The sequence below is a fragment of the Caloenas nicobarica genome, chromosome 17 (assembly GCF_036013445.1).
Source record: "Caloenas nicobarica isolate bCalNic1 chromosome 17, bCalNic1.hap1, whole genome shotgun sequence".
Lineage (NCBI taxonomy): Eukaryota > Metazoa > Chordata > Aves > Columbiformes > Columbidae > Caloenas > Caloenas nicobarica.
Window position 1 is genome coordinate 6,403,894 of NC_088261.1, and position 22,474 is coordinate 6,426,367.

General features: G+C 58.4%; 1 protein-coding gene across 1 annotated transcript; it reads left to right on the forward strand.

The window, feature by feature from the left end:
- Positions 1 to 186: 186 nt before the first annotated feature.
- On the forward strand, positions 187 to 19,150 carry SRRM3 (serine/arginine repetitive matrix 3). Its single transcript, XM_065647260.1, has 14 exons — positions 187 to 410; positions 2,895 to 2,996; positions 6,640 to 6,756; positions 6,885 to 6,965; positions 7,372 to 7,401; positions 7,795 to 7,863; positions 8,255 to 8,290; positions 8,741 to 8,791; positions 8,895 to 8,999; positions 9,596 to 9,767; positions 15,320 to 15,636; positions 16,562 to 16,789; positions 16,937 to 17,074; positions 18,931 to 19,150. The coding sequence occupies exons 1-14, from the start codon at positions 187 to 189 to the stop codon at positions 19,148 to 19,150; spliced, it is 1,890 nt and encodes a 629-aa protein (XP_065503332.1).
- Positions 19,151 to 22,474: the final 3,324 nt, after the last annotated feature.

The following is a 22,474-nucleotide window of genomic DNA, read 5'->3' on the forward strand; positions in this document are numbered from 1 at the left end:
CAGACGTCTCTGTTGCCATCCCCACCAACCTGTGTGCCCACACCTCTATTGAGACAAATTTTGCCTTCAAGTCCTGGCGGGGTCCCCTCGCTGTCACAGGGTGAGAGGGAAACCAGGACAGGGACTGACCCCTGACTCTTTCCTTCCCTGGCAGGTGCTGCTGGCGGCGAGGCCGCCCACGCCAGCATGGCTCTCTACAACAATGGGGCTGATGTGCCTGCGTCCCAGGAAGCCTCCAACGGCTTCTCGCAGCCTGGTGCCTCGGGGACGTGGCACAAAGGCGAGGAGGAGGCGCGTCTGGTGGAGCCCAGCCTGGTGAAGAAGGCTCACCGGGAAATCCTGGACCACGAGCGCAAGCGGCGGGTGGAGCTGAAGTGCATGGAGCTGCAGGAGATGATGGAGGAGCAGGGGTGAGCGGCAGGGGCGGGTTGGACATGGACGCCGTGGCTTGGGATCCTTTCGACCCACTTGCATCTTGTTCCCCCATTTTTCCACTGCAAAAAAGTACCTTCACATGGCAAATGTCTCCACTGGAAGTAAATTCACTTTTGGGTGTATTGGGCAGCTTTGGGGTGTACTGGTGGGTTGGTTTGTGAAGCTAAATCCCTCCAAGAAATGCAGACCTGGGAGTGCACACACACACATGCTGGGCACTCATTCTGGCCCTTCTGCTTGGAAACTGGGGCTCCGGCTCAATGTGCTGGGACAAAGCAGCTGTCAGTGCTGCCCAGCCCGTGCCCATGTGCCTGGAATGGGAGATGGCTCTTCTCTGGCTCTTGTGTTAGGGAGATGAAGGAGAGCTGGGGTTTAACCCTACATGATGCTGGTTTTGTTCTTCAGTTTGTCCCACCCTCCTTCTCTCCCTCCAGTTCTGGGGTGCGAGGATCCACCCCATCCTACTGCGCCCCTTGTCATGCACTATGAGCAGCTCCCCAGCCTTTGCTGGGCCCTGGGGAAGCCAAGGGCTGGGGAAAAACCCGAGAACATCCCTGCCTGGGGGGCAGGAGGGGCTGGGGCCCCACGAGGAGACTCCCATCCCCTCCCCATAGCTCTGGCACAAGCTGAACAGCCTGATCCCCCTGACAGCTCACTAAAACCTGATAGATGGAGTGCATTCTTTGGCACACGTGGGTAGATGGGGACTGGTATCAACTGGGGAGAAGGAAAATGGATTGAGGGAAGGCTTCGCCAAGGCTTTCATTAAGAGCGCAAACGTGACCCAGAATTAAATTGTCTCACACAGACTGGAATAATGATTGTGCCTAATTTGTCGTTATGGAAATAAATAAGGCTGACCTGGTGCCTTGGGGAGCCCAGAGCCTCCTGTTGGGTTCCCGCACACTACTAGGGATCTTACTACTAGTAGTACCATTACTGTGATGGGTAATAGCAATATTACAACCGGTATTGTTGTTATTGCTATAATTGCCTTTGCTATTATTAAGTCTATTAATAACGATGCTGACGGTGATACACCAAAATGATAATATAATTACAGTCATAATCTTGGTCAACCTGGTTAATCCTCCACCGACTCTTCCCCTCCGCACAGGGGCTCTCTGGGGAGGTGACACCCCTGAGGTTTCTACCATGGCCTTGGGGGCATCATTGCCAAGGGTGACAGCAGAGGGGGGTTTGTGGGATTTAGGGGTTCCCTTAAACACAAATGGTTCCTCCTGCTTGCGCTGCACCCTCCTGCTGCTTGCTCTGGGCTGCCTGTGTCGCTATTCCCTGCCTGCAGGCTGGATTTCTTGGCTGGAAAAGAAGCGTCAGCATATTTTTTTTGCTTTTCCAAACCCATTCTATGTGTTAAATGCAAAACCAAAATCCCTCCAGCGGGGTTATGAGCAGCGCCGGGGGGTGCAGGAGGGAAGGGGCTGGCGGGTGCTCCTGTCCCCTGTTCCTCGCCTTGGCCTTGCCCCTCACAGATTTGCTAATGGCTGAGCCACAGTGACCCACCTGTCACCTCCCGTTTGGCCTCATGTCCCCTCTCCAAGAGCATCGGCCATGTTCGTAATACGCTGCAGCAGGGCCAGCCAGGCTGCGACACCTGGATTTCTGGGCTTGTTAGCAGCAATGCTGATGGGAGGTGACAGCGAGGAGGGGCCACAAGCAGCCCCTGGAGATGGTGTGGGTGAGGACAGGGTCACACACAGAGCCTGACCCCTTCCCTCCCAGGGTGGGGGTGACATGGGGTCCCTCTCCCTTCGCCCTGTCCCCAGGGACAGTGCCGAGACCACCGTGAGTCCCTCTGCTGCATCCTTCCATTGGGATGTTTTTAGGCAAGAGGGATGCTCAGGTGTCCTTGTGCCACCCGCCCGGGGCTGTCACCCATCCCTCTCCAGGGATGGCTGGAGTGCTGTGGTTTACCGCGGCTGTTCTCAGATGCCAGGGACAAAGTGATTAGTGTCTCTTGTTAATAACCCTGCAGCGGCCTGAGTCAGCATTCAGCGTTAGCACAGAGCTGGCTCGGCTGCCAGGCCCCAGCACAGGGACGATGCTCACGATGGGATGGAGGAGCTGGCGCAAACCTCAGCATTGCCAGCTGCGATGCTGGCGCTACCGACGGGATTCGGCAGAGATGTGCCCCAAAACCCGGGGCAGTGGTGGGGAATGGCAACTTCATAGTCATCCTCTTCTTTTACCCCTCCCCAATGTCTGTTCCTCTGCTGGGAGGGGCAGGCAGGAGAGAGGAGGGATGGAGGGCAGTGGCAGGGAACCAAGCAGAGGGACCTCCTCTCCTCTGGTCCATGACGACTGTCACCATCCTACCTCCCCTTCTGACTGGCTCCTCAGGCCACCTGTCACTCCTGAAGGTACGGAGGTCCTCAGGAGGTCCCTGGGGAGCCCATGATCCAACCATGGCAGCCCTGACCGTGTCTTTGCCCATCCAGGTACTCTGAAGAGGAGATCCGGCAGAAAGTGGGGACCTTTCGGCAAATGCTGATGGAGAAGGAAGGCGTGCTCACCAGGGAGGACCAGCATGGGCGCCAAATGTAAGTGAGGCAGCTCTGCATCGGCCCATCTGCGTGTCTGCCCCTCATCCCTGAGAAACACATCCCAGATTGCTTTTGAGTATCGATGGATGGATGGATTGATATGGAGAGGGCATGTAGGGGTGGTTGGATAGATGGATGGATGTAGAGAGGGCATATGGAGATGGATGGATGGGTGGATGGTTGGTTGGATGATTGGTTGGTTGGATGGATGGTAGTATGGGTCTAGAGAACAAGTCCTGTGTTACCTCGTCATCTGAGGTTGTTCAGCCAGGGGGGAGACCTTCTCACTCTCTACAACTACCTGAAAGGAGGTTGTAGCATGGAAGATGTTGGTCTCTTCTCCCAAGTAGCAAGTGATAGGATGAGAGGGAGTGCCCTCAAGTTGTGCCAGGGGAGGTTCAGATTGGATATTAGGAAAAATCAGACTGGATATTAGGAAAAAATTCTTCCCGGAAAGGGCTGTCAGGCATTGGAACAGGCTGCCCAGGGCAGTGGTGGAGTCACCATCCATGGAGGGGTTTAAAAGACACAGAGATGAGATTCTCAGGGACATGGTTTAGAGGTGAACTTGGCAGTGCTAGGTTAACAGTTGGATTCAATGATCTTAAAAGTCTTTTCCAACCAAAATGATTCTATGGTTGGATGACTGGTTGGTTGGCTGGTTAGTTGGGTTGTTAATTGGCTGGTTGACTGGTTGGTTGGAGGCAAGGTTTGCCTCTCTGAGGCAGGATCCTACCTCTGGAGAGGTTAGATGTTATCCTACACTGGTCTTTTGGAGACCTCAGAGTGCTGTATAGAGAGGCCAGCATTGCAACGCTGCTGTCACAGTTGGTGAAACCGAAGCACAGAATGTCTCCATGTCTGGCTCACCCCACCAGCCAGTGGCTGGGACCGAGCTGCAGGTTTGCTGTGCCTCACCTCCACCTGCCCCTGCCACTCTGGGTCACCTCTCCTGCTCTCCCAGGGGCTGAAATCACAACCTCTGCCTCCAGCCAGGCAAGGACGCTGAGTTCCAGCCCTGTCTCTTAATTCTGTAATGCAGAAATGTCCTCCTGTCTCTGGGTGTGAAGCTGGGGCAACTCAGCTCGGCTGGCAATGGTTTAGCTGGTTGGCTGCTGTTCTGCAACCCTAGTAATATTAATGTTAGCAAGAATAATAATTAATAATAGTAATAAGAAGTTCTGTTGCAAGGGGCCCAGGTTGGATAGGCAGGGTCTGAGCTGCTTTTCACCTGGGTAGACTCACAGCTTGTGTCTCTGTCAGTCTGGTGTAACCCTGAGGAGCTTCAGGGAAGAAGGTTCTCCAAGGAGCTCCAGCCCCGTGCTTCTCCTGCCTGGTCCCTGGGGGCTGCTTCTGCCCCAAAACTGGGGTTGGGGCTCAGGTTGGGTGTCCAAAGCAGCCCAGCTCCTGCTGGGGACGTGCCACTCACTCCTCCTGCCCTGCACAGGACTGTCCCTAGCCTGGCGAGGGTCCGCCCTGGCTCGGTGATGATTTATCTGCACGATGCTTAATGGCGCGGGTGGCGTGGCTGGCCCGGCGCGCACCATCCATCAGCCTGGAAACCAGGTCACTTGGGACAGGAATAGATGCCGCAGGTTCACTGAATATTAATGCTTCATTAGGGGCAGGAAATCAGGGCGACGGGGGAGGCAGGGAAGCCACGGCAGCAGGGACAGCCCTCCTGCTGGCACCCTGGGCAGGGGGACACGGCTCGGCTGTCCCCAGCCCAGGTGGGGTATGTGGCCCTGGGACAGCCCGGAGCATCCAGGGTGCAGGAAAAAAAAAGGCATGGGGGAAAAAAATCCTAACCTGCCCAGGTCATCGAGCATCAGGGCGAGGTGTTAACAAGTGGCCTTTGCCCATGGGGACATGAGGCATCTCCAGGGCATCTTCCCAGGCAGGCTCGTTAGGGCTGGCGCTGTAATGAGCACAGAGGGAAGGCGACGGTGTGTTCAGGTTACCCAAGCAGCCCTAGCTGTCACCTCTGCGGGCTTGCTTTTGCAATCTGAAGGGTAATCACTGAAGATTAGCCCTGGGGGCTATAAATAATGATGCTGAGCTGGAAGGAGCAGGATCCAAGCGAAGGATTGTGTGGAGAACAAAGGCAGAGGCACCTGGAGGAGGCTGGTAGGAGCCAGGGCCAAAGGAGGTTGTTCCTCATGCAGCGGGGACCTGAGCTACTGAAATCCCTGTCAAAGGATGTCCTGGGTGCAAAAGGTCTGTGCTGGTTGAAGAGGCTGGACAAGGGACTTAAATGAACTCTAAATCAAGAGCTCCAGCCCTTGCGGTGGCTGGGAGAGTGCCCAGCAGAACATCGCCTGGGCTGATCCTGCTCCAGCATCTCTCCGGACTTTTCCAGCTCTGTCTTTGGCTGCCCAGACCATGAGTCTGAAACAGCTGCTCTTGTTTCAAAGCAGACGCGAAAGCTCAGCATTGTCTGCAAAACTCCCCAGGGGACACTGAGGCACCGAGCAGAGCCGTGACCACCTGAGTCCCTGCTTTGCTCTCTGTGCGTGCACAGCCTGGCAATGCAGCTGGGTCCCCAAGGAGTAACTGCTTGATGGACAGGCTGGTGGGACGGAAAACAAGCGTGAGCATGAGGGATAATTGGGGCAGCACAAGCCTGTCCTGAGCTGCTGAGCGTGGCTGAAGGGAGAGACACTGGCAGCGGCAGATTCCAACAGGGAATTATCCCTCCTCGCTCCTCTCCCTTCCTCTTTTCTTCCCCTTCCCATGGTTGGGTGGGTGGTGGAAAGGCCGTTCCTGCCCTTGGCATGCCAGGACCCAAAAAGCCGTGGCTGCGGTGCAGAAGGGAGCCTGAGACCCGCTTGAGCTATCATCCGCGCTCAGGGGGAGGATGCCTCACTTGTCATTTTGTTCCAAACCATTTTTAATTGGGTTAAACAGCTGGGGGCCTGCCTGCGGCCAGAGATGCCAACATGTGTGGCTCTTGGATCTGCTGTCTGAGGCTGGAGCATCCCTGTGCGTGGCCAGAGGTGCTGGCAGGGCTGCCGAGGGACCGGTCCTATGGGTGCTGCACTTCGCTGGCATCCCTGCCATGCGTCTCTTGGCTGGGGAGCCCACACTGGGTTTCTGAGGGCGAATCTCCCTTGGGAAGGAAACACCAGGGCTGGTGTGACACCAGGCACCCTCCTGGCATGGCCACATCCACTACGGTGCCCTCCAGGTCACCTGGGTGGCCACGTTGATCCCAGGGCGAGATGTCCTACATTCCCTAAGAACAAATGAGAAACTCCTGGGGTGGGGTTGATGCTGCTCCTGGGGCTGATGGCAGAGGAGGACTGGGGAGGTGGGGGCTCCAGGGTCCCTCCTGCCTCCCCAGTCCAGCTGCCTGGCCTCTGCCCAGCCCTGCCCGCAGCCTCCGTAGTCAATGGCAACCTCCTGCTGGTTTCCATGGCAGCGGGAAAAATTATTGCTGACAAAGTCACTCAGGAGGGAGAAGAGACCCTGGTGGCCTCAGGCCTGATGTCCCCTCTACCCCATCTCACCTGGCCTGGAGGGAACATCACCCATTACCTGCCCAGAGCTCCGGTGCCAAACCGGCAGCACACTGGGGTGCCAGCTGTTCTGGTGGGAGATGGGGAGCGCCAAATTAATCCTGAGCTTCTTCCTTCGGCAGCGTGATAGAAAACCACCACGGTGAGGACGGGGAGGAGTATGCGGTGGAGTACCCCGAGTATGGCGAGGGCTGCTTGTTGCAGTGTGACTGCTCAGCCGAGTGCTACCGCGAGGACAGGTCTGGCCGGCAGCGCTGTGGGGATTTTGGGGAGCGGGTGTGCATGGGGGGGACACCTCCGTGCCTTCCAGGAGAGCCCTGGGTGGCTGTCCCCTCTACCCCTGACCCTGTCTGCCTTCTCCTCTCAGGCTGAAGAGACGCTCGAGCAGCTCCACTTCTCCTCCGCCCAAGAAGAAAAAGAAAAAGAAATCAGGTCACCGCCGGAGCCGGTGAGTCCCCTATTGTCCCCGTGCTGTCTCCTCTCCTGGGAGGGCAGCTCTCCTCACCACTCACCCCTTCCCCAGGTACTGGTGGGGCAAGTCTCCCCATTTTGAGGGGCAGTGGACCCCCAAATGTGCATCCTCATGAGGTGCAAGGCACCTGCATGCACCGATGGTGCAGCACGCACACGTGTGTGCACACAAAGACACATGCATGGTGCTGGGGGACACGCCAACAGCCCACCCAACTGGTGGGACCTTGTCCCGTCCATGCTGGGAAGGGCACAGTACCGGGCAGGATTTGGATCCCTCTAGGGTTCGGCTGCATCTACCCACTGGTCCCCTCCCTGGTTAGCGCTGGCTGGGCAGGACACTGTCCCTAATGTCCCTTTCTTCTCTGCCTTCCCCACGGCAGCAAAAAGAGGAAACCCGGCTCGGAGCGCAGGTGAGTGCCTCTTGGGCTGGGGGGTGCTGCGGGGTCCCCACCAGACATGGGCAGAGCTCTGCCACCCACTGTCCCCCTCCGAAATCCCAGCAGGAGCTGGCAGCTCGTGCTGGAGGCTGTGGAGCCCACGAGGTGGCAATGGGACACAGCGGGATCCAGGTGTCCCAGCATCAAAGGCAGCCAGAGCCCTTCTGCTAAAAGCCCCTTTCTATCCCACTCCCCGCACCAGCCCGCCACCCAGATCCTCCCAGGAAATAACCTCCATGCGATGTTCATGGAGGGAAATTGGGGTGCCACGGGCGGTGGAACGGCATTATCCTGGGCCACAGGGATGGGGCTGGGAGGTCCCTTGCCCCCTGCTCAAGGGCACCCACTGTCCCCCGCTCCCTGCAGCTGTGACAGCTCTTCACCCATCCGCAAGGAGAAGAAAAAGAAGACTGGAAAGAAACACAGACGCGACAGGTAAGATGGACAACAGGGTTCGTTCAGGACAGTGGGGCTTGCTGGGGACAGCGGGGCTGGTTGGGGACAGCGGGGCTGGTTGGGGACAGCGGGGCTGGTTGGGGATAGCGGGGCTGATTGGGGACAGCGGGGCTGGTTGGGGACAGTGGGGCTGTTTGGCCGCTGCTCAGGCCCTTGTGCTGGAATGGGATGGAGGTGAGGACAGGGATGGATGCTGATGACTCTTCCTGGAGCCTCACCTCTTCACAGCAGCTGTCACCTGCTCCATCCAGCAGCTCATATCAGGGCCACCTCACTGTCCTTGTCCCCACGCCCTGGGGCTGCCCAGCCTTCGCTCCCCCCTGGCAGCTCAGCTTGTCATCTTCATCTCTGCCTCCTCTTCCTCCCTCAGGTCTGAGTCAGGGTCGCGGAAGAAGAGAAGACACAGGTGAGAGTGGCAGCTTCCGGGAGCCACCCCACTGCCACCAGCGCTGCCTTGCCCTGCCAGGGCTCCCCTGTCCCCTGTGCTCCCACTGTCCCCATCCCCTCTGCCCATGGGGACAGACCCCGTGCCACCAAGCGGGGAAAGACCCGTTTGGCACAGTGGATGAGTGTGGGTTCCATCTGTCCCTTGCCTGGCGAGCATCCCCCTCACCCCACGGCCAGGCACCCCTGGGTGTCCCCCACCGTTGGAAGTGGCACAGGGCCACTCTGGGCACGTGACCCCCCACAAAGCCAGCCAGGACCCCCACCATGCTTTGAAGCTCGGCAGAGCCCAACTCCAGGCAGGCCCTCCCCATTGCTCCTCCCGCAGCATCGGTGGCTCTGGGGTGGCCAGAGAAGCCCCTCCGGGTGCTCCCCCCGCTCCCATCCCTGCAGCTTTCCGCTCTTCCCGCAGGTCCCGTAGCCCCAAGAACAAACGGAAAGAGAAAAACAAAGAGCGCAAGAGGTGAGGGGCCAGGATGGTGGGGGGAGCAGGGTGCTGTGCCCCCCTGTGTGCCCCCCCACAGCAGCTCACCCTCCCCCTTGGCCCCCGGCCGCCCTCTCCGCAGGTCCCGCAGCGAGTCCCCCGCCTGGCGCTCGCACCGGCGCAGCTCCTGCAGCTCCCACAGCGCTTCACTCTCCTCCGACAACAGCGGCTCCAAATCCCCCAGCAGGTAGGAACAGCCCAGGACCCCCAACCCCACCACCAGTGTTCCCCACCTCCATCCTCCATGATGGGGACTCTTGAGGACGGAGAGGCAGGTGGCACAGATGTCCCTGTGGTGGGGACTCTTATGGGATGGAGGGTGGGGTGGCAGACGTGTTCCCATGATGGGGACCTTTGTGGGATGTAGGGCAAGAAGGCAAGTGGCAGAGGTGTCCCCAGGATTGGGACCCTTGGGGGATGCAGGGTGTGGAGGCAGGTGGCAGAGATGTCTCTGTGACAGGGACCTTTATGGGATGGAGGGCAGGAAAGTGGGTGGCAGAGGTGTCCCCAGGATGGAACCCTTTGCGGGGCGGGAGGGGAGTGGGATGGTGCCGCAGCACCTCTGGGGAGTTTGAGAACACGATGCCCAGATGGAGTTTCAATTTTGAACTAGACAGGGCACAAAACACCACTTTTCACCCCATTTCTTGCACTGGCAAAGCCTGCCTGGTTATCTCCTCCCAGGCCCGTGGCCATCAACCCTGCTGGAGCCAAGCAAAGGGCGATGTTGTGCTGGGCTCGGGGCTGGGGGGTGCTGGTTTCTGACAGTGCGGTGTCCCCCAGGTTAAGCCCCAAGCGCCGGCAGGACGGTCCCAAGGGCAGCAGCGCCCGCTCCAGCCGCAGCCCGTCCTCCCCCTCGCCCTGCCGCTCGGCCTCGCCGCACCAGAACGGGCACAAGGGCAGCGCCCAGAACGGCCGGCACAGCCATGGCACCCCGCTGCCAGAGCCCATGGATGTACGTAGGCTTTTCTTGGATCACCCTTCGCTTCCCTCCCCTCCTCCCTCCGCAGGACCCCCCCACCCCGGCTCTCCTCTCCCCTCCTTCCCCGCTCGTTCGGCTGCCCCCTCGCCCAGCCGGGGCATGTGGGGAATATGGGGTACAGGCTGCACCCCCCAGCACCCATCAATCTTCCACTGGGTGCCAGCCCATCAGCTCAGGGCAGCCAACAGGTCACCCCCACCTCCAAAAGCCACACATCGCTCTGCAGATATCACCCCCCAGGGATGATGGCTCGGCAGGCCAGTGTCACCTGCCAGGGTCACCACCAGGCTCAGCACCTCCCTGGGAGTGGATTTGAGCCCAAACAGCCAAGAAATGGGTAAAGCTGGAAAATTCTTGTTTCCCCGCCAGCCCCAACCCTCCCCAGCACCAAGGTGCCAGCACCAGCGCTCAGGACCCCGGCACCCAGTTTGGGGACTGGGGTGAGGCCAGGCTGGGGTTTGGAGGGGCTTTGGTGCTGGTGCTCAGACTTTAGGAACTCAGGGTCCCCGTGTCGGGTGACATTGGAGACAAGTGTCCCCAGCTCTGCCTCAGTGCCCCAGGGGGCTGGTGCTGCACTGAGTGGGGCAAAGCCCCAAACCAGCGGGACCATGGGGCCAGCCCCAGTTTAACCAGTGCTGGGGTGGAGAGGAGCATGCTTCGGCTACTGGAGGCAGGGCTGAATGAGGGCAGCGCACCGGGGGACCCTACTTTTGGGGGGCGCACAGGTCCCTGCTCACCCAGGGGACTTTATTCCCACAGGTGAGGTGCTGTGGGGATGCTCCCAGGCTGGCAGCACCCGGCGCTGCCCCCCTGATGCCTGTGGGGCTGGGGGCACTCCAGAAAATGGAGCCGGGGCACCCCAGAAAATGGGGACCCCCCACCCCAAACTCACATCCCCAGCCCAGCACCCCCGCCCATCTCTCAGGGCACCTCTTGCTTTCTTCTTTCCTGTGGTTTTGGGTGCGGGGGGGTTTGGGTGCCGAGCACCCCCCCAGGCGCCCGGCTCACCCCGCTCCCCCTGCCCAGCACCCCCAGCATCGCCCAGGCCACCGAGCTCCTTGGTACCAGCGGGACTTTGCTCCGACAACTTTCTCTCTCTTTCTCTCTCTCTCTCTTCTTTCTCTCTCTGGTTTCTATTTTTTTTTTTCTTTTTAATCCCATCTGTGTTTTTCTTTAGCCTCCCATTTGAAAAAAACCCAAACGGTAATATACACTTCCATTTCTTGCTCAGCAGAAGCAGGGACAAGGGGGAGGGAAGGGCAATGAAACGTGCTTTTTTTTTTTCCCCACCCCTCTTGTTTTAGTTTCCTTTTTCATGGTTTCTTTTCTTTTCCCTCGTGATGTACAGAAATGCAAACGATATATATCTCTCTCATTTTTTTTCCACCCCCCCTGTCGTCGTCGTGTTGTTCTAGAATTTTTTTGCTTTTGTGTGTGTTAATGTGGAGAAGAAAAAAAAAAAAGCAAGCAGATGTGTTTTCTGAATATTTATGATCACTGAACATTGTATTTCAATTTTCTATATTTCGAAGAAGGAATTTAAAAGGGAAGATAACCGAGCAGCTCTCCACCGCAGAGGTAGCGGGCTCGCTTCGATATGGCCCTTTTCCTCCTCAAATTGACTACTGGCCCATTGCCTGGGCCAGCGGCCACATCCTGCTTCTGGGGGCATAATTTTCGCCCCTTGATTCCAGGATGAGGCCGTTGGGTGCTGGGTTACTCAGCCCCCCAAGCTGAGCACCATGCGGCCATCCCGTACCTGGGTACCCGCATCCTGCATCCCGGCACAGCGGGCACTGAGCATCCTTGGTACCCGGCCTCCCCCCACCTCCTCCAGCCCCCCCAAAAGTTCCGGATTCAGTCTCTGTCCCCCCCAACTCCAGCACCCCAAGAGCCACCGGGAGGACAGAGCGCTGCGCGGCGTTGCCTTCCCTTTTAAATACCCAGTCCCGTCTCCATTCATCCCTGCTGCCTTCCCCAGCCTTCCTCCCGGGTCTCTCCTCCTCCTCCTCGCCCACACGCACACCCCCGGCCCCTCTTTCTCTCCGGTTTTCTTTGGGCCGACACAACCCACCAACCCTTGCCGTGTCCCACCTCCATCCATCGCCTTCCCTGCATGTTATCCGGGACTTTGCCATGGGGTATAGTGATTTTTTTTTTTTAAGACGCCAGCCAGCAAAACCCCGCCGCAGCCGCCCTGCTCTGTGGCCAGCCACAGCCTTTCCATTAAAAAAAAGAAAAATTTTGGAAAAAAAAAAAAGCCAACTAATGAGACCAGTTTTTAAAATAATTTTAAAAAAATCTAAGCAAAGCAAACGGGATTAGCCGAGGGGTCTGGATCGCCGTACTAAAGAGTCCTTGTCTTTTTCCCATTCTGCCCTCCAAATGTGGAGATTATTGTTTTCTTTTTTTATTATCGCATTCCTGTCACTGCCAATTTGAAGGTAGGTATTTTGTCCACCTCTGCACGTTCACTTCTGCAGATGAGCCTGTTGAAAAGCACCGTAGCTTGATTTAATGTTATTTTCTCTTTCTTTCTGACTTACTTTCTCTTTCTTTCTCGCTCTCCTTCTCTGTCTCTTTTTCATTTTGTCTCTTTTTGGTGGCTATATATATTTTTTTTTAATTATTTGTATGGTTTTCCCCAGTTAGCTGCAAAGCCATGCTCTGCTCTTACGTTCTCAACTTATTCTTTTTTTGCCCCGTCCACGTAAAATTTTTTTCTTTCTTCCCTTTTTTTCTCTTCCCCATCTCCTCGTGCCGTCGGTAGAATGCATTTCTGTGTCTTTCAGCCCTTCGACTTTGTGTTCGTTTCCATCCAGGGGCCGAGTACGGCTGCTCCCTTTGAGTCCCTCGTTAGGGGCTGGGTAATGAAGGCGACCGTAATTAGTGAGATTAGGAGCCTGCGGGTGGGAGTGGCAGCAGATTCTGGGCACAGGGGGGTTTTGGGATGGATGGACGGGGCAAGAAATGAGAGGTTTGGGGAGATGTGTGGGTTTAGCCCCTCCTTGGGCTGTGGCAGATGAAAATACCCAAGTCAGGGAAAATATTGGGGGGCTGCAGCGGGGAGAGGTTGGAACCTTCCTCCGTGGAGAGAGGCAGGTCTGGGACATCTCTGTCCCCAAGGGACAGGGGACGATGTCACAACCCTGGCCGTCCCATCCCCGCAACCCCCTGGAGTGTGTTTTCCCTTTTGGGTCAGGCTGATTTGGATTTATTTGGGATGTTTTTCCTTTTGTTACCTTCCTGCACGCCTGGGCAGGAGACCCCTGCACCCTGGCTTTGGGTGGGAACCCCAAATCCCGAGCCTATGGCGTGGTCAGCCCCCCAAAATGCCACCCTGGGAGAGAGGAAACCCCTCTCTTTCTCTCTTCTTCCTCCTCGTCTTCTTCTTCTTCATCTCCACTTTTATTTTTCCCTCCCTGGGCATTGCTCAGCTGAACCCAAGTCTGTTGTCACCGTGTCCCCCATGGGCACATCGCCACCAGCTCCCCCTTCGCTGCAGCGATTGCAACAGCAGCAGATTGTTCAAAAAAAGACCCCCAAGTACCTCCATTTTGGCTCCAGCGGGTGGCGCTCAACTGGAGGGGTTGGCATATCCATGGGGACAACGAGGTGACGGGGGACGCGCCACCGGTGGGGTGTGGAGCGGCTTGCGCGACCCCCCTCCGCCTCGGGATGCTCGGGGACGCGGTGGCCTCGCGTCCTTTTTGCAGCATCTTCAGGGTGGTCCCCAGGCTCCCAGCCCCACACCTCGCCCGCTTCTCTTTTGGGGGAGAAAAGCGGCGTTTAGGAGGTGGCAGGGTGGGCAGAGAGAACCTCATCCTTGGGGATTAACTGGGTGTATTTTGGGTGAGGGGTCGGTGGGGAATTGGGATCACTGAGCCCCAGTTTAACCCTGGGTGCGGTGACACAATCCCGGCATCACCCCAATTCCCCTGCACCCCCTTAGATCCCTCAGCACCGTCCTGCGCAGATTTACCCCCCCAGGGATGCTCAGGGACCCGCGCAGAGGGAAGGAACCCCCAAAAAACCCCCGAGCTGGGGTTTTTCCAGCTCAGTTGTGGCCGGCGGTGCAGGAGCCGTTTCCACCCATCCTTTTGGTCCAGAGATATTTGTGAAAATAAGGGAAAATAACTCAGACAGCGGTTGCAGCTCAGAGATTTGGGGACCGCTGCGTGCTGGACCCCAGGGCCAGAAAACACCCCCCCAGCTCCTGGCATGGGGCTGCAACAGTGGCCCAGGGTTTGTGTCCCCCCTGTAGGAGAAGTGAGTTGGTTTGTTTTATTTCTCCTCTCTCTGTCTCTGTCTCTCTCTCTCTCCTTCTTCTCTCGCTCTTTCTTTTTCTCTCTTGCATTTTTGTGAATCTAATGATGCACTTATATTGCCCCGCTTTTCCCTTCTCTTCATACCTTACCTACTAAAGGAGGAAATGCCACTTTTTTGGTAAGTGGATGTTAACCAAGAGGGACTTAAAAAAAAAAAAAAAAAGCATATAATGGAAAAAAAAAAAAAAAAGGAAGCAGAAAGCAAAGTCTGTGTTGAGTGCTGAGGAGGACTCAGCAGTTCCCTGCAGAGTCACAGCTCGATGCGTGTCCCAGGACGAGCTCAGAGACATTCGTTTAATCTCAGTAACGAGGACATTTGTGAAGTTTCGCTTTGTTTTTTGGTTTTTTTTGTTTCTTTTTTTTAAAATTTGATTTGATTTGATTTGATTTGGATGGTTTTTCTTTTTTCTTTTTTTCTTTTTTTTTAATTTCTTTTTGCCGTCTCGCCCCTGGCCCCCCGCCCCCATGCCTTGCCCTCCATTGTCGCTCTGTGCCGTCCTCCTCGTTTCTTGATTTAAGTCGAAAGCTGAACTATCTGTAAAAAACTGACACATATCTGAACATATATCTCTATATATGTGCATGCCTCTGTGTGAGCAGACCCCCCATCACCTCCAACCCTCTTTAGTTCGGCCCCTTCCCCTCGGCTCAGTCTGATTTACTCCCTGCCCCTGCTTCCCTCCTCTCATATTTTCTTTTTTCCCCCATTTTCTTCCCTTCGTTTGGGTTTTACCCCCTTTTCCCTTCCCCTTTCTTGGTTGGGATGGGTGGGCACTGGGATTTGCTTTCTCTCCACTCCAGGTGTTTTTTTTGGGGGTGGGTTATTTCTTTCCCTTTGAGCTCTCCCTCCCTGACAACTTGGGGGTTTCTTGGATTTGTTTCTTTTTTTATTTTTTTCTCCCATCCCACCCCCTTCCTTTGGGTTTAACAAAAAAAAAAAACAAACCAACGTTATTTTCATTACTTTTTTTTGGCATTTTGCATGCAGAGGTTTGCATGACCCACGTTGTTGAGGGCGAGAGGAAGGTGCAGGGTAGCGTCTGTGTAGCCTGCCTTATGCGATGTGCGTTGACGTTGTGAACCGTGCCTCCCCCCCGGCGCCCCCCGTTAAAATCCCCTTTCTCCTTCTTTCTTCTCTTCTTCCCCCCCCTCCTCTGCCTTTTCCCCCCATTCTCTCTCTCTCTCCCCCCTTGCCAGAGGCCGGCCTCGGTGTCCCCCTCTCCACGGGCTCACAGGACAGAGCCGCCGTCCCCCCGTGCCCGGGGGGGCCGACACGCTGCCCGCAGCCCCCGCTCGCCCACGCCGGAGCGAGCCAAGCACAGCCACCGGCATCGCTCCCGCAGCGCTTCGCCGCCGCCCCGACACCGCGGTCAGGGCAAGGGGGGGGCCCCGGCACCCCGGGAACCCCCGCCGGCACCGCTCAGCCCCCCCGGCTACAGCAGCGACTCGGAGGGCTCGGGGGGCTCCCACCCGCCGCTCGGCCCCGACAGGAACCATGGTGCCCACGCCAAGAAGTGAGTCCCCAGGATGGGGTCACGCTGTGCTGGCTGGTCGGTGGTATTTGGGGTGCAGACCCAGGCGGGCACCCTGGTTCTGTGCGGGCAAAGCGCTGGGGGCCGAGCTGGGGGCTGGGGTGGGGTTGGGATGGAGATGGGGTTGGAGATGGAGATGGGGATGGGAATGGGGATGGATGGGGACGGAAATGGGGATGAGGATGGTTTTGGGGACAGGGAGAGAGATAGGGATGGAGATGGATGGGAATGGGTTTGAGGATGAGGTCGGGAATGGGGATGGAGATGGAGATGGCAATGGGTTTTGGGACAGGGATGGGGACAAGGATGGGGATGGTTTTGGGGACAGGGATGGGGATGGAGGTGGATGGGGATGGCTCCGAGGACGGGGACAGGGATGGAGATGGGAATGGGATTGGAAGTGGGGATGGGTTTGGGGACAGGAATGGGGATAGAGATGGGGACGGGGATGGAGATGGCAAGAGGGGTAGAGATGGGGATGATTTTGGGGACAGGGATGGGGATGGGGATGGGTTTGGGGACAGGGACAGGGGTGGGGATGGGGATGGTTTTGGGGGCAGGGATGTGGACAGGGTTAGGGATGGGGATGGAGATGGGGCTGGGGAATGGCCGCAGCGGGTTGATGCCAGCACACTGTGGGAAGGATCATCCCTACAAGGGATTATCCCAGGGGGAAGCGCAGAGCCTGGGTGGCTGTGTGGGGTCACAGCATCCCACGAGGTGCAGGGTCCCAAGCGGGGCAGCACCCCATGCTTTATAACCAAGAATGCAGCCCAGCCAAAAATCAGGGTCATGTCGGTGCACCCGCTGCTCCCCCATGGGAACTTGGGGTCCCCTGCTCCCACGGGGACACCCTGCCAGCGCTGGTGGGCGAGATGCGAGGGGGTGCCGGGCTCTGTCTTCGCAGAGTGAAGGAGAAGCACCAGCGGGGCCGGCCCAACAGCAGCTCGGAATCGTCGGCCAAGCACTCCCGGCACACCTCAGAGCGGAGGAAGAGCCCGTCGCCCAGCCCCGGCCAGCGCAGCAGCTCCTGGAGCTCCAGCGGGTCCCTCTCCAAATCCCGCTCCCGCTCCCGGGAGAAGAGAGTGGGACGCAGCTGCTCCCGCTCGCCCTCACCCAAAAAACCCGCCAGCAGGTCAGTCCCTGGGGAGCTTCATCGCGGGGGGCGCAGGCACTGGAGAGCATCCGCGGCTCAGGGTGGTCCTGGCTCCCCCAAGGCTTGGGGACGCAGCCGGGACCCCAGCCCGCAGCCCTGACCCTCCTCCTCCTCCTCGTGGTGCAGAGAGAAGGACAATGAGCCCCGAACACGCCACGGTGACCCCGATCCCGCCCGTGCCCGGCGCCGCTCCCGAAGCTACTCCCCCATCAGGAAGAGGAGACGCGACTCCCCCAGCTTCATGGAGCCCAGGAGGATCACCAGGTGGGGCCCGGCACGCGGTGACACCTCTGCCATGGCTGCTGGCATGGCCCGGGGTGAGCTCTGCCACCAGCCAGCCCAGATGGATGGATGGACAGGTGGGTGGGTGGATGGATGGATGGATGGATGGATGGATGGATGGATGGACAGGTGGGTGGGTGGATGGATGGATGGATGGACGGACAGATGGATGGGGAGATGGATGGGTGGGTGGGTGGATGGATGGATGGATAGACGGATGGATGGATGGATGGATGGATGAATGAATGGTTGGTTGGATGGACAGACAAACAGATGAGCAGCTCTGGGGACAGATAGATAACCCTGAAGATGACAAACTGGACAAATCAGCTGACTCAGACAGATAACCGGACTGCACTTTATTCAAACCAGTATTACAACGTTCTCATCTCTCTGCATTTCGAGGCATGAAAACAGGAATTTGTTTTCATCCCAGTGCATATCCTGGTGAGACATACGGCCACCAGCCTGTATCTCCCCTGCCCTCCAAAAGCCGGTTTCTCCCCCTTGAGATCCTCTTGCCTCAGGATCCCAGGCTGTACGACAGGCGATATTAGTGCCAGCCGGAACGTCAGGTGCATCTACAGCACCTCGTTAGCACACAGGGCTGGCGGCGGCATCGCTGCCAAACTCAGATCACCCTGACCTGTTCATCTCTCCTGCTGTCGGCTGGGAGATTGGGGCTGGGGGTGTGGAGGGGCTGGATTTTCAGAAATCAGTTCTGGATTGCTGTTGGAAGGGTTTTTATTGTGCCTGGGCTCGACTGAAGCTGTAAGGAGGGAGGACAGGAGACATCCTGCCCAGCCGGGGTTCTGTGAAGAACAGGGGCTGGGAAAGCTGCTCCCAGCCCAGAAGGAGGTTTCCCAGCCCAGGTACCACCAGCTGGTTTGGCATCCCTCCTGCTCCATCCCCGAGCTGGGTTTTGCTGGGATGTCCCCAGGAAGGCGGCAGGAGGGCTCAGCTGGAGGACACAGCCCTGTGGGGACAGTCCCCCCATCCCTGTCACCCATCCCTGGGATGGATTGGGATGCAGACCCAGCTCTGCTTGAGCTTCAGGAGAGGCAGAGCTGTTTTTGTGGGGCTTGGAGGATGCTGTGGGGAGGGAAACACCTCCAGCTCCCCCTCACCTGCCCCGTAGGCCAGCCAGAAACCCCAGGGCTTTTCCTTGTCCCCGTACCCTGTCCCTGTCACCTCCTGTCACCGCGGGGTCCGGCACCGCGTGGTCCTGCCTCAGTGATACCAACTTCTCCTTTTCCATTTCATCCCAAGGTCCCTCTCGGAGAGCATCGCCGCCAGCCTGGCTCCCAGGGTAACCTCCCCCCTTCCTCCTCCTCCTCTTCCTCCCGGACTCCTCTGTGTCCCCTCACCCCCCAGGATGCCCTTGGTACCCCCCTGCCTCTGGGCCAGGCCTGGGTCTCTCTCCAGTCCCACTAACACCAACTGGGAGAAGGGGGCAATGGCACCAAATGTCATTGCCCCCCGTGTCCCCCCATCCCCACCCACGTCCCTCCTCATCCTCAGGCGCCGGCGGGCCGCAGTTCGCCTCCCACTAATCCCCGACGTCTCTTTTTTTTCAGCAGCTTTCAATCTTTGGTGTCTGGGCAACACAAAAGCCACATTAACCTGCTCACTTTCCGCCCTTCGTCGCTGCCTAATCCAGGACTAACACCCTTTGGGGGGCTGGGGAAGAGGAACAGGACGGGGCGGGGGATGATGCCGGGTGGCCGCATCCTGACATCCCACAGCGGTTCTGAGCCCTGCGGGGATGCTCGGCTGGACCCCCCCCATCCCCGAGCTGCCACCGGGGTCCTGACTCAGTTTCCCTTTTCCATTTACAGCGCTCGCAAGCGTCCCATCCCCTACTACCGCCCCAGCCCCTCGTCCTCCAGCTCGCTCAGCACCTACTCCTACAGCCGCAGCCGCAGCCGCAGCTACGACAGCTACAGCACCAGCCGCAGCCGCAGCCGGACTCGCAGCCCCCCCAGCCGCTCCCGCAGCCCCCCCAGCCGCAGCCCCAGCTACAACAGCCGCAGCAGCTCGGAGAGTGCCGGCTTCTGAGCCCCCCCCCACCGCCCAGCACCCGGCCGCAGCCCCCCACCATCCCGGCGGTGTGTCCCCAACACGCGAGGCCACCTGCACCCCCAGGAGGGAGGGGAGCACCAGGGAGGTGGAAAAGAATCGGGGGCTGCTGAGGATGGACGTGGTGGTGGGGGAAAGCGGGAGCCGAAAATTCAAATGGATCCTTGCATCCCCTTGGGAGGGGGGCGATCCCACTCCCAGAGTGTTTTGGGGGTCGGGATGGGGTAGGGGGAAGATTTCTTCTTATTTCTGCGAGTGCCGGGTGGGTGGGATGGGGTGGGTGAGCACAGAGCGAGGGAACAAATTGCTCAGCAGAGACCTTGGGGAGAGCAGCTGGGGACCCCCCAGGAGCCCCCCATGTTTTTTTGGGTTGGTTTGACTATTTTAGCACAAGTGTATCCTTGGGGGTGGGTACAGGAGGGGGCTTCTCCAGCCCATGCTTAGCTGGAGAACACAATGTCTCCAGCAGAGGAGTCACCACGTCCCCACGGTGTCCTGGGGACAGGAGCAACACAAACCATTTTGGCCCCCCCGCCCCCAAAACCCAAGCACACGCCGAGCCATGGATGAACAAAACCCGGCACCCAGCGACCCCTCCCAAATCTATTCCTGAGCAGGGACATCTGGAGGGGCCACCCCTGGGGGTTAACGCTGCTCATCCCAGCTCAAGAGCCAGCGCTGGCTCCCAGCCACCTCACCCAATTTGGGGGGGACCAAGCTGTCACCCCCAGGACAAGGGAGCTGCAGGGATGAGGGGTGGGTTGGAGATTTTCCACCCCTGTGGCTGCATCCAGCCGTCCTCTGGCTTCGGCATGTCATACCCCACTTTTAGGAGGTCGTACCCCACCTTTGGGAGGTCATACCCCGTATTTCGGAGGTCATACCCCACCTTTGGGCTCACAGCCCTCGGCCACCTCCTGCTCTGGGGCCGAGCGGTGACTTTTAAAACTTAATTACAGAAAGAGAGAGGCAGGAGGGTCTGTGGCTTTTCCGGCAGCCCCGCTTTTGCAGGACTTTGCGGATTTAAAAAAAAAATAATTCCTCCCCGGGCACCGATGACAGTCCTGACCCCCTGGGGCTGTTGGTGTTTAATCCTCACGGGCCCCATGTTTTCCGTTCGACTGGAGCAGGACGATGGGGATGAGCCTCCCGGGGTGGGACAGCAGCTGCCTGGATTAACCCGCTGCCCCTGGATGAAAAGCCGGGCTTTGGCAGTCCCGCTCAACATTGGTTTCCAGCCAGCTGGGACTGGGGAGGGTCCTTTGGACTCCAGCTTGGCTGGTAACGTGACAGCCTCATCAGTTATCGGCCTGATGAGGTCCCGGGAGGGCAGAGATGTGAGGCACTGTGGGGTCGTCACTCAAACCCAGCATGTCAAGGAACCAGGCTGAGGAGTCACCAGCCCTTGGAGAAACATCTCCAGGAGCTGGGTCATGCTGGGTGCCAGCCCCTGGGTATCCTGCTGGCAAAAAAACCCCTGCTCCGCTGGCAAAGCCGCCAGGACAAGCTGAGCTGTTAGAAACGGGGTGACCAGGTAAGGAGGGGACATGCTGGTGGCTCTTCGTGGCTCAACTTGTCCCCATGTGCCAGCCCTGGGCAGGGTGGCAGCTCTGGATGTGACTGTGGCAGGAGGAGGAGATGAATGTGCTCCCCCAAGCCTGGGAAGATGAAGGGCATAAGTGTTCCCAGTGTCCCCACAAACCCCTGAGCCACGCGCTCCAAAAACCATCCCCCCAACTCCAGCAGTGGCCCCCGGCCCCCCCATCAACCCCCAGAGAAGCTCAGACTGGCCGTGGGAGCCCCAAAACCCTGCTGGGAGAGGGGGTGGATCCCTGAAAACATCCACATTCAAGACACTGGCGGGGGGGGTATTTTGCCAGAGGCCGCAGCCCTGCAGCCCCCGCCAGGGCTGTGGCTCCCGAAATCTCGAGACCCGACTGCAGCGTGGACCAGCCAGCACATCAGGGAAAATGTCCAGTCTTCCTCTTTTACAGTCTCTGTCTCCTGCCGCGGAGGGAGCCAACTGGAACAAATACTCTGTAGAAATACTTCAGTATTTTCCTGTCGCGCGTGTGCCCTCTCTTTTTTTTTTTTCTTTTTTTTTTCTTTTTTTTTTTTCTTTTTTTTTTTCTGGGTTGTGAGTACAGCTGTAGATTCAGTGAGCTGGTTCAATTATAATAAAATATACAGTATATATTGTAAATGACTCCGCCGGGCACAGAGCAGTTTCTTCACAGGGGGGTTAACCTGCTCCCTCAATGCAGGTTTGGTGTCTCGTCCAGCTCCCCATGGACCCATCCTGCCCCCCCCGCCACCCTCAGTGCATCAGCCTCTGGCTCGGTGCAGAGCAGCGCTGGGCACCAGTTGTGTGCTTGACTCCCAGTATCCTGCTACGGAGTGGGGGAAACCCTCTGGGGACACCCCACTGCTGGGGCAGAGAACTCCGCTTGCATCCTTCCCGTCTCCCTGCAGCCCTCTCGGCATTCCTCCCATTTGCCTGCATCCCTCCCTGCATCCCTGCATCCCTCCCATCCCTCCCTGCATCCCTCCCATCCCTCCCTGCATCCCTGCATCCCTCCCATCCCTCCCTGCATCCCTCCCATCCCTCCCTGCATCCCTGCATCCCTCACATCCTTCCTTGCATCCCTCCCATCCCTTCCTGCATCCCTCCCATCCCTCCCTGCATCCCTGCATCCCTCCCATCCCTCCCTGCATCCCTGCATCCCTCACATCCCTCCCTGCATCCCTGCATCCCTCACATCCCTCCCTGCATCCCTCCCATCCCTTTCTGCATCCCTGCATCCCTCCCATCCCTCTCTGCATGAGGGATGGACATGAGGGCAAAGGATTGCAGGAAAGAGCCGCCTCCCCTGCCCCAGGCGGGTGCAGCCCCCTCCAGCCCCTCCATCCCCATCCGCTCTATCAGCCCCCCCGGCCCCATCAGCCTCCACAGGGTCCCATCAGCCTCATCTGCCCCCCAGGGGCTGGAGCAGCTTCTCCCCAGCTTTGTGCTGGGAGGTCCCCACCGTGATGTGGAGCCCACAGAGTGCCAGGCGGTTCTAGAAGCTTCTGGCTGGTGGGTGAGGCAGCAGCAGAAGCTCCTCCACTGACTCACCCCCCAGGCGCTGGCCCGGCCCCAGCCCCCTCCCCACGGCTGCGCATCCCTGGGATGGTTTTACGGGTAAGGATTGCAGGCGGGGGGGCGAGGCCGGGAGCTGCTCCAGGGACCATCCATCACTCCCAACCAGCCAAACCTCCCGCGGCGAGAGGCAGGCAGACGTTTCCCTGGCAGGGGGTCCAGGG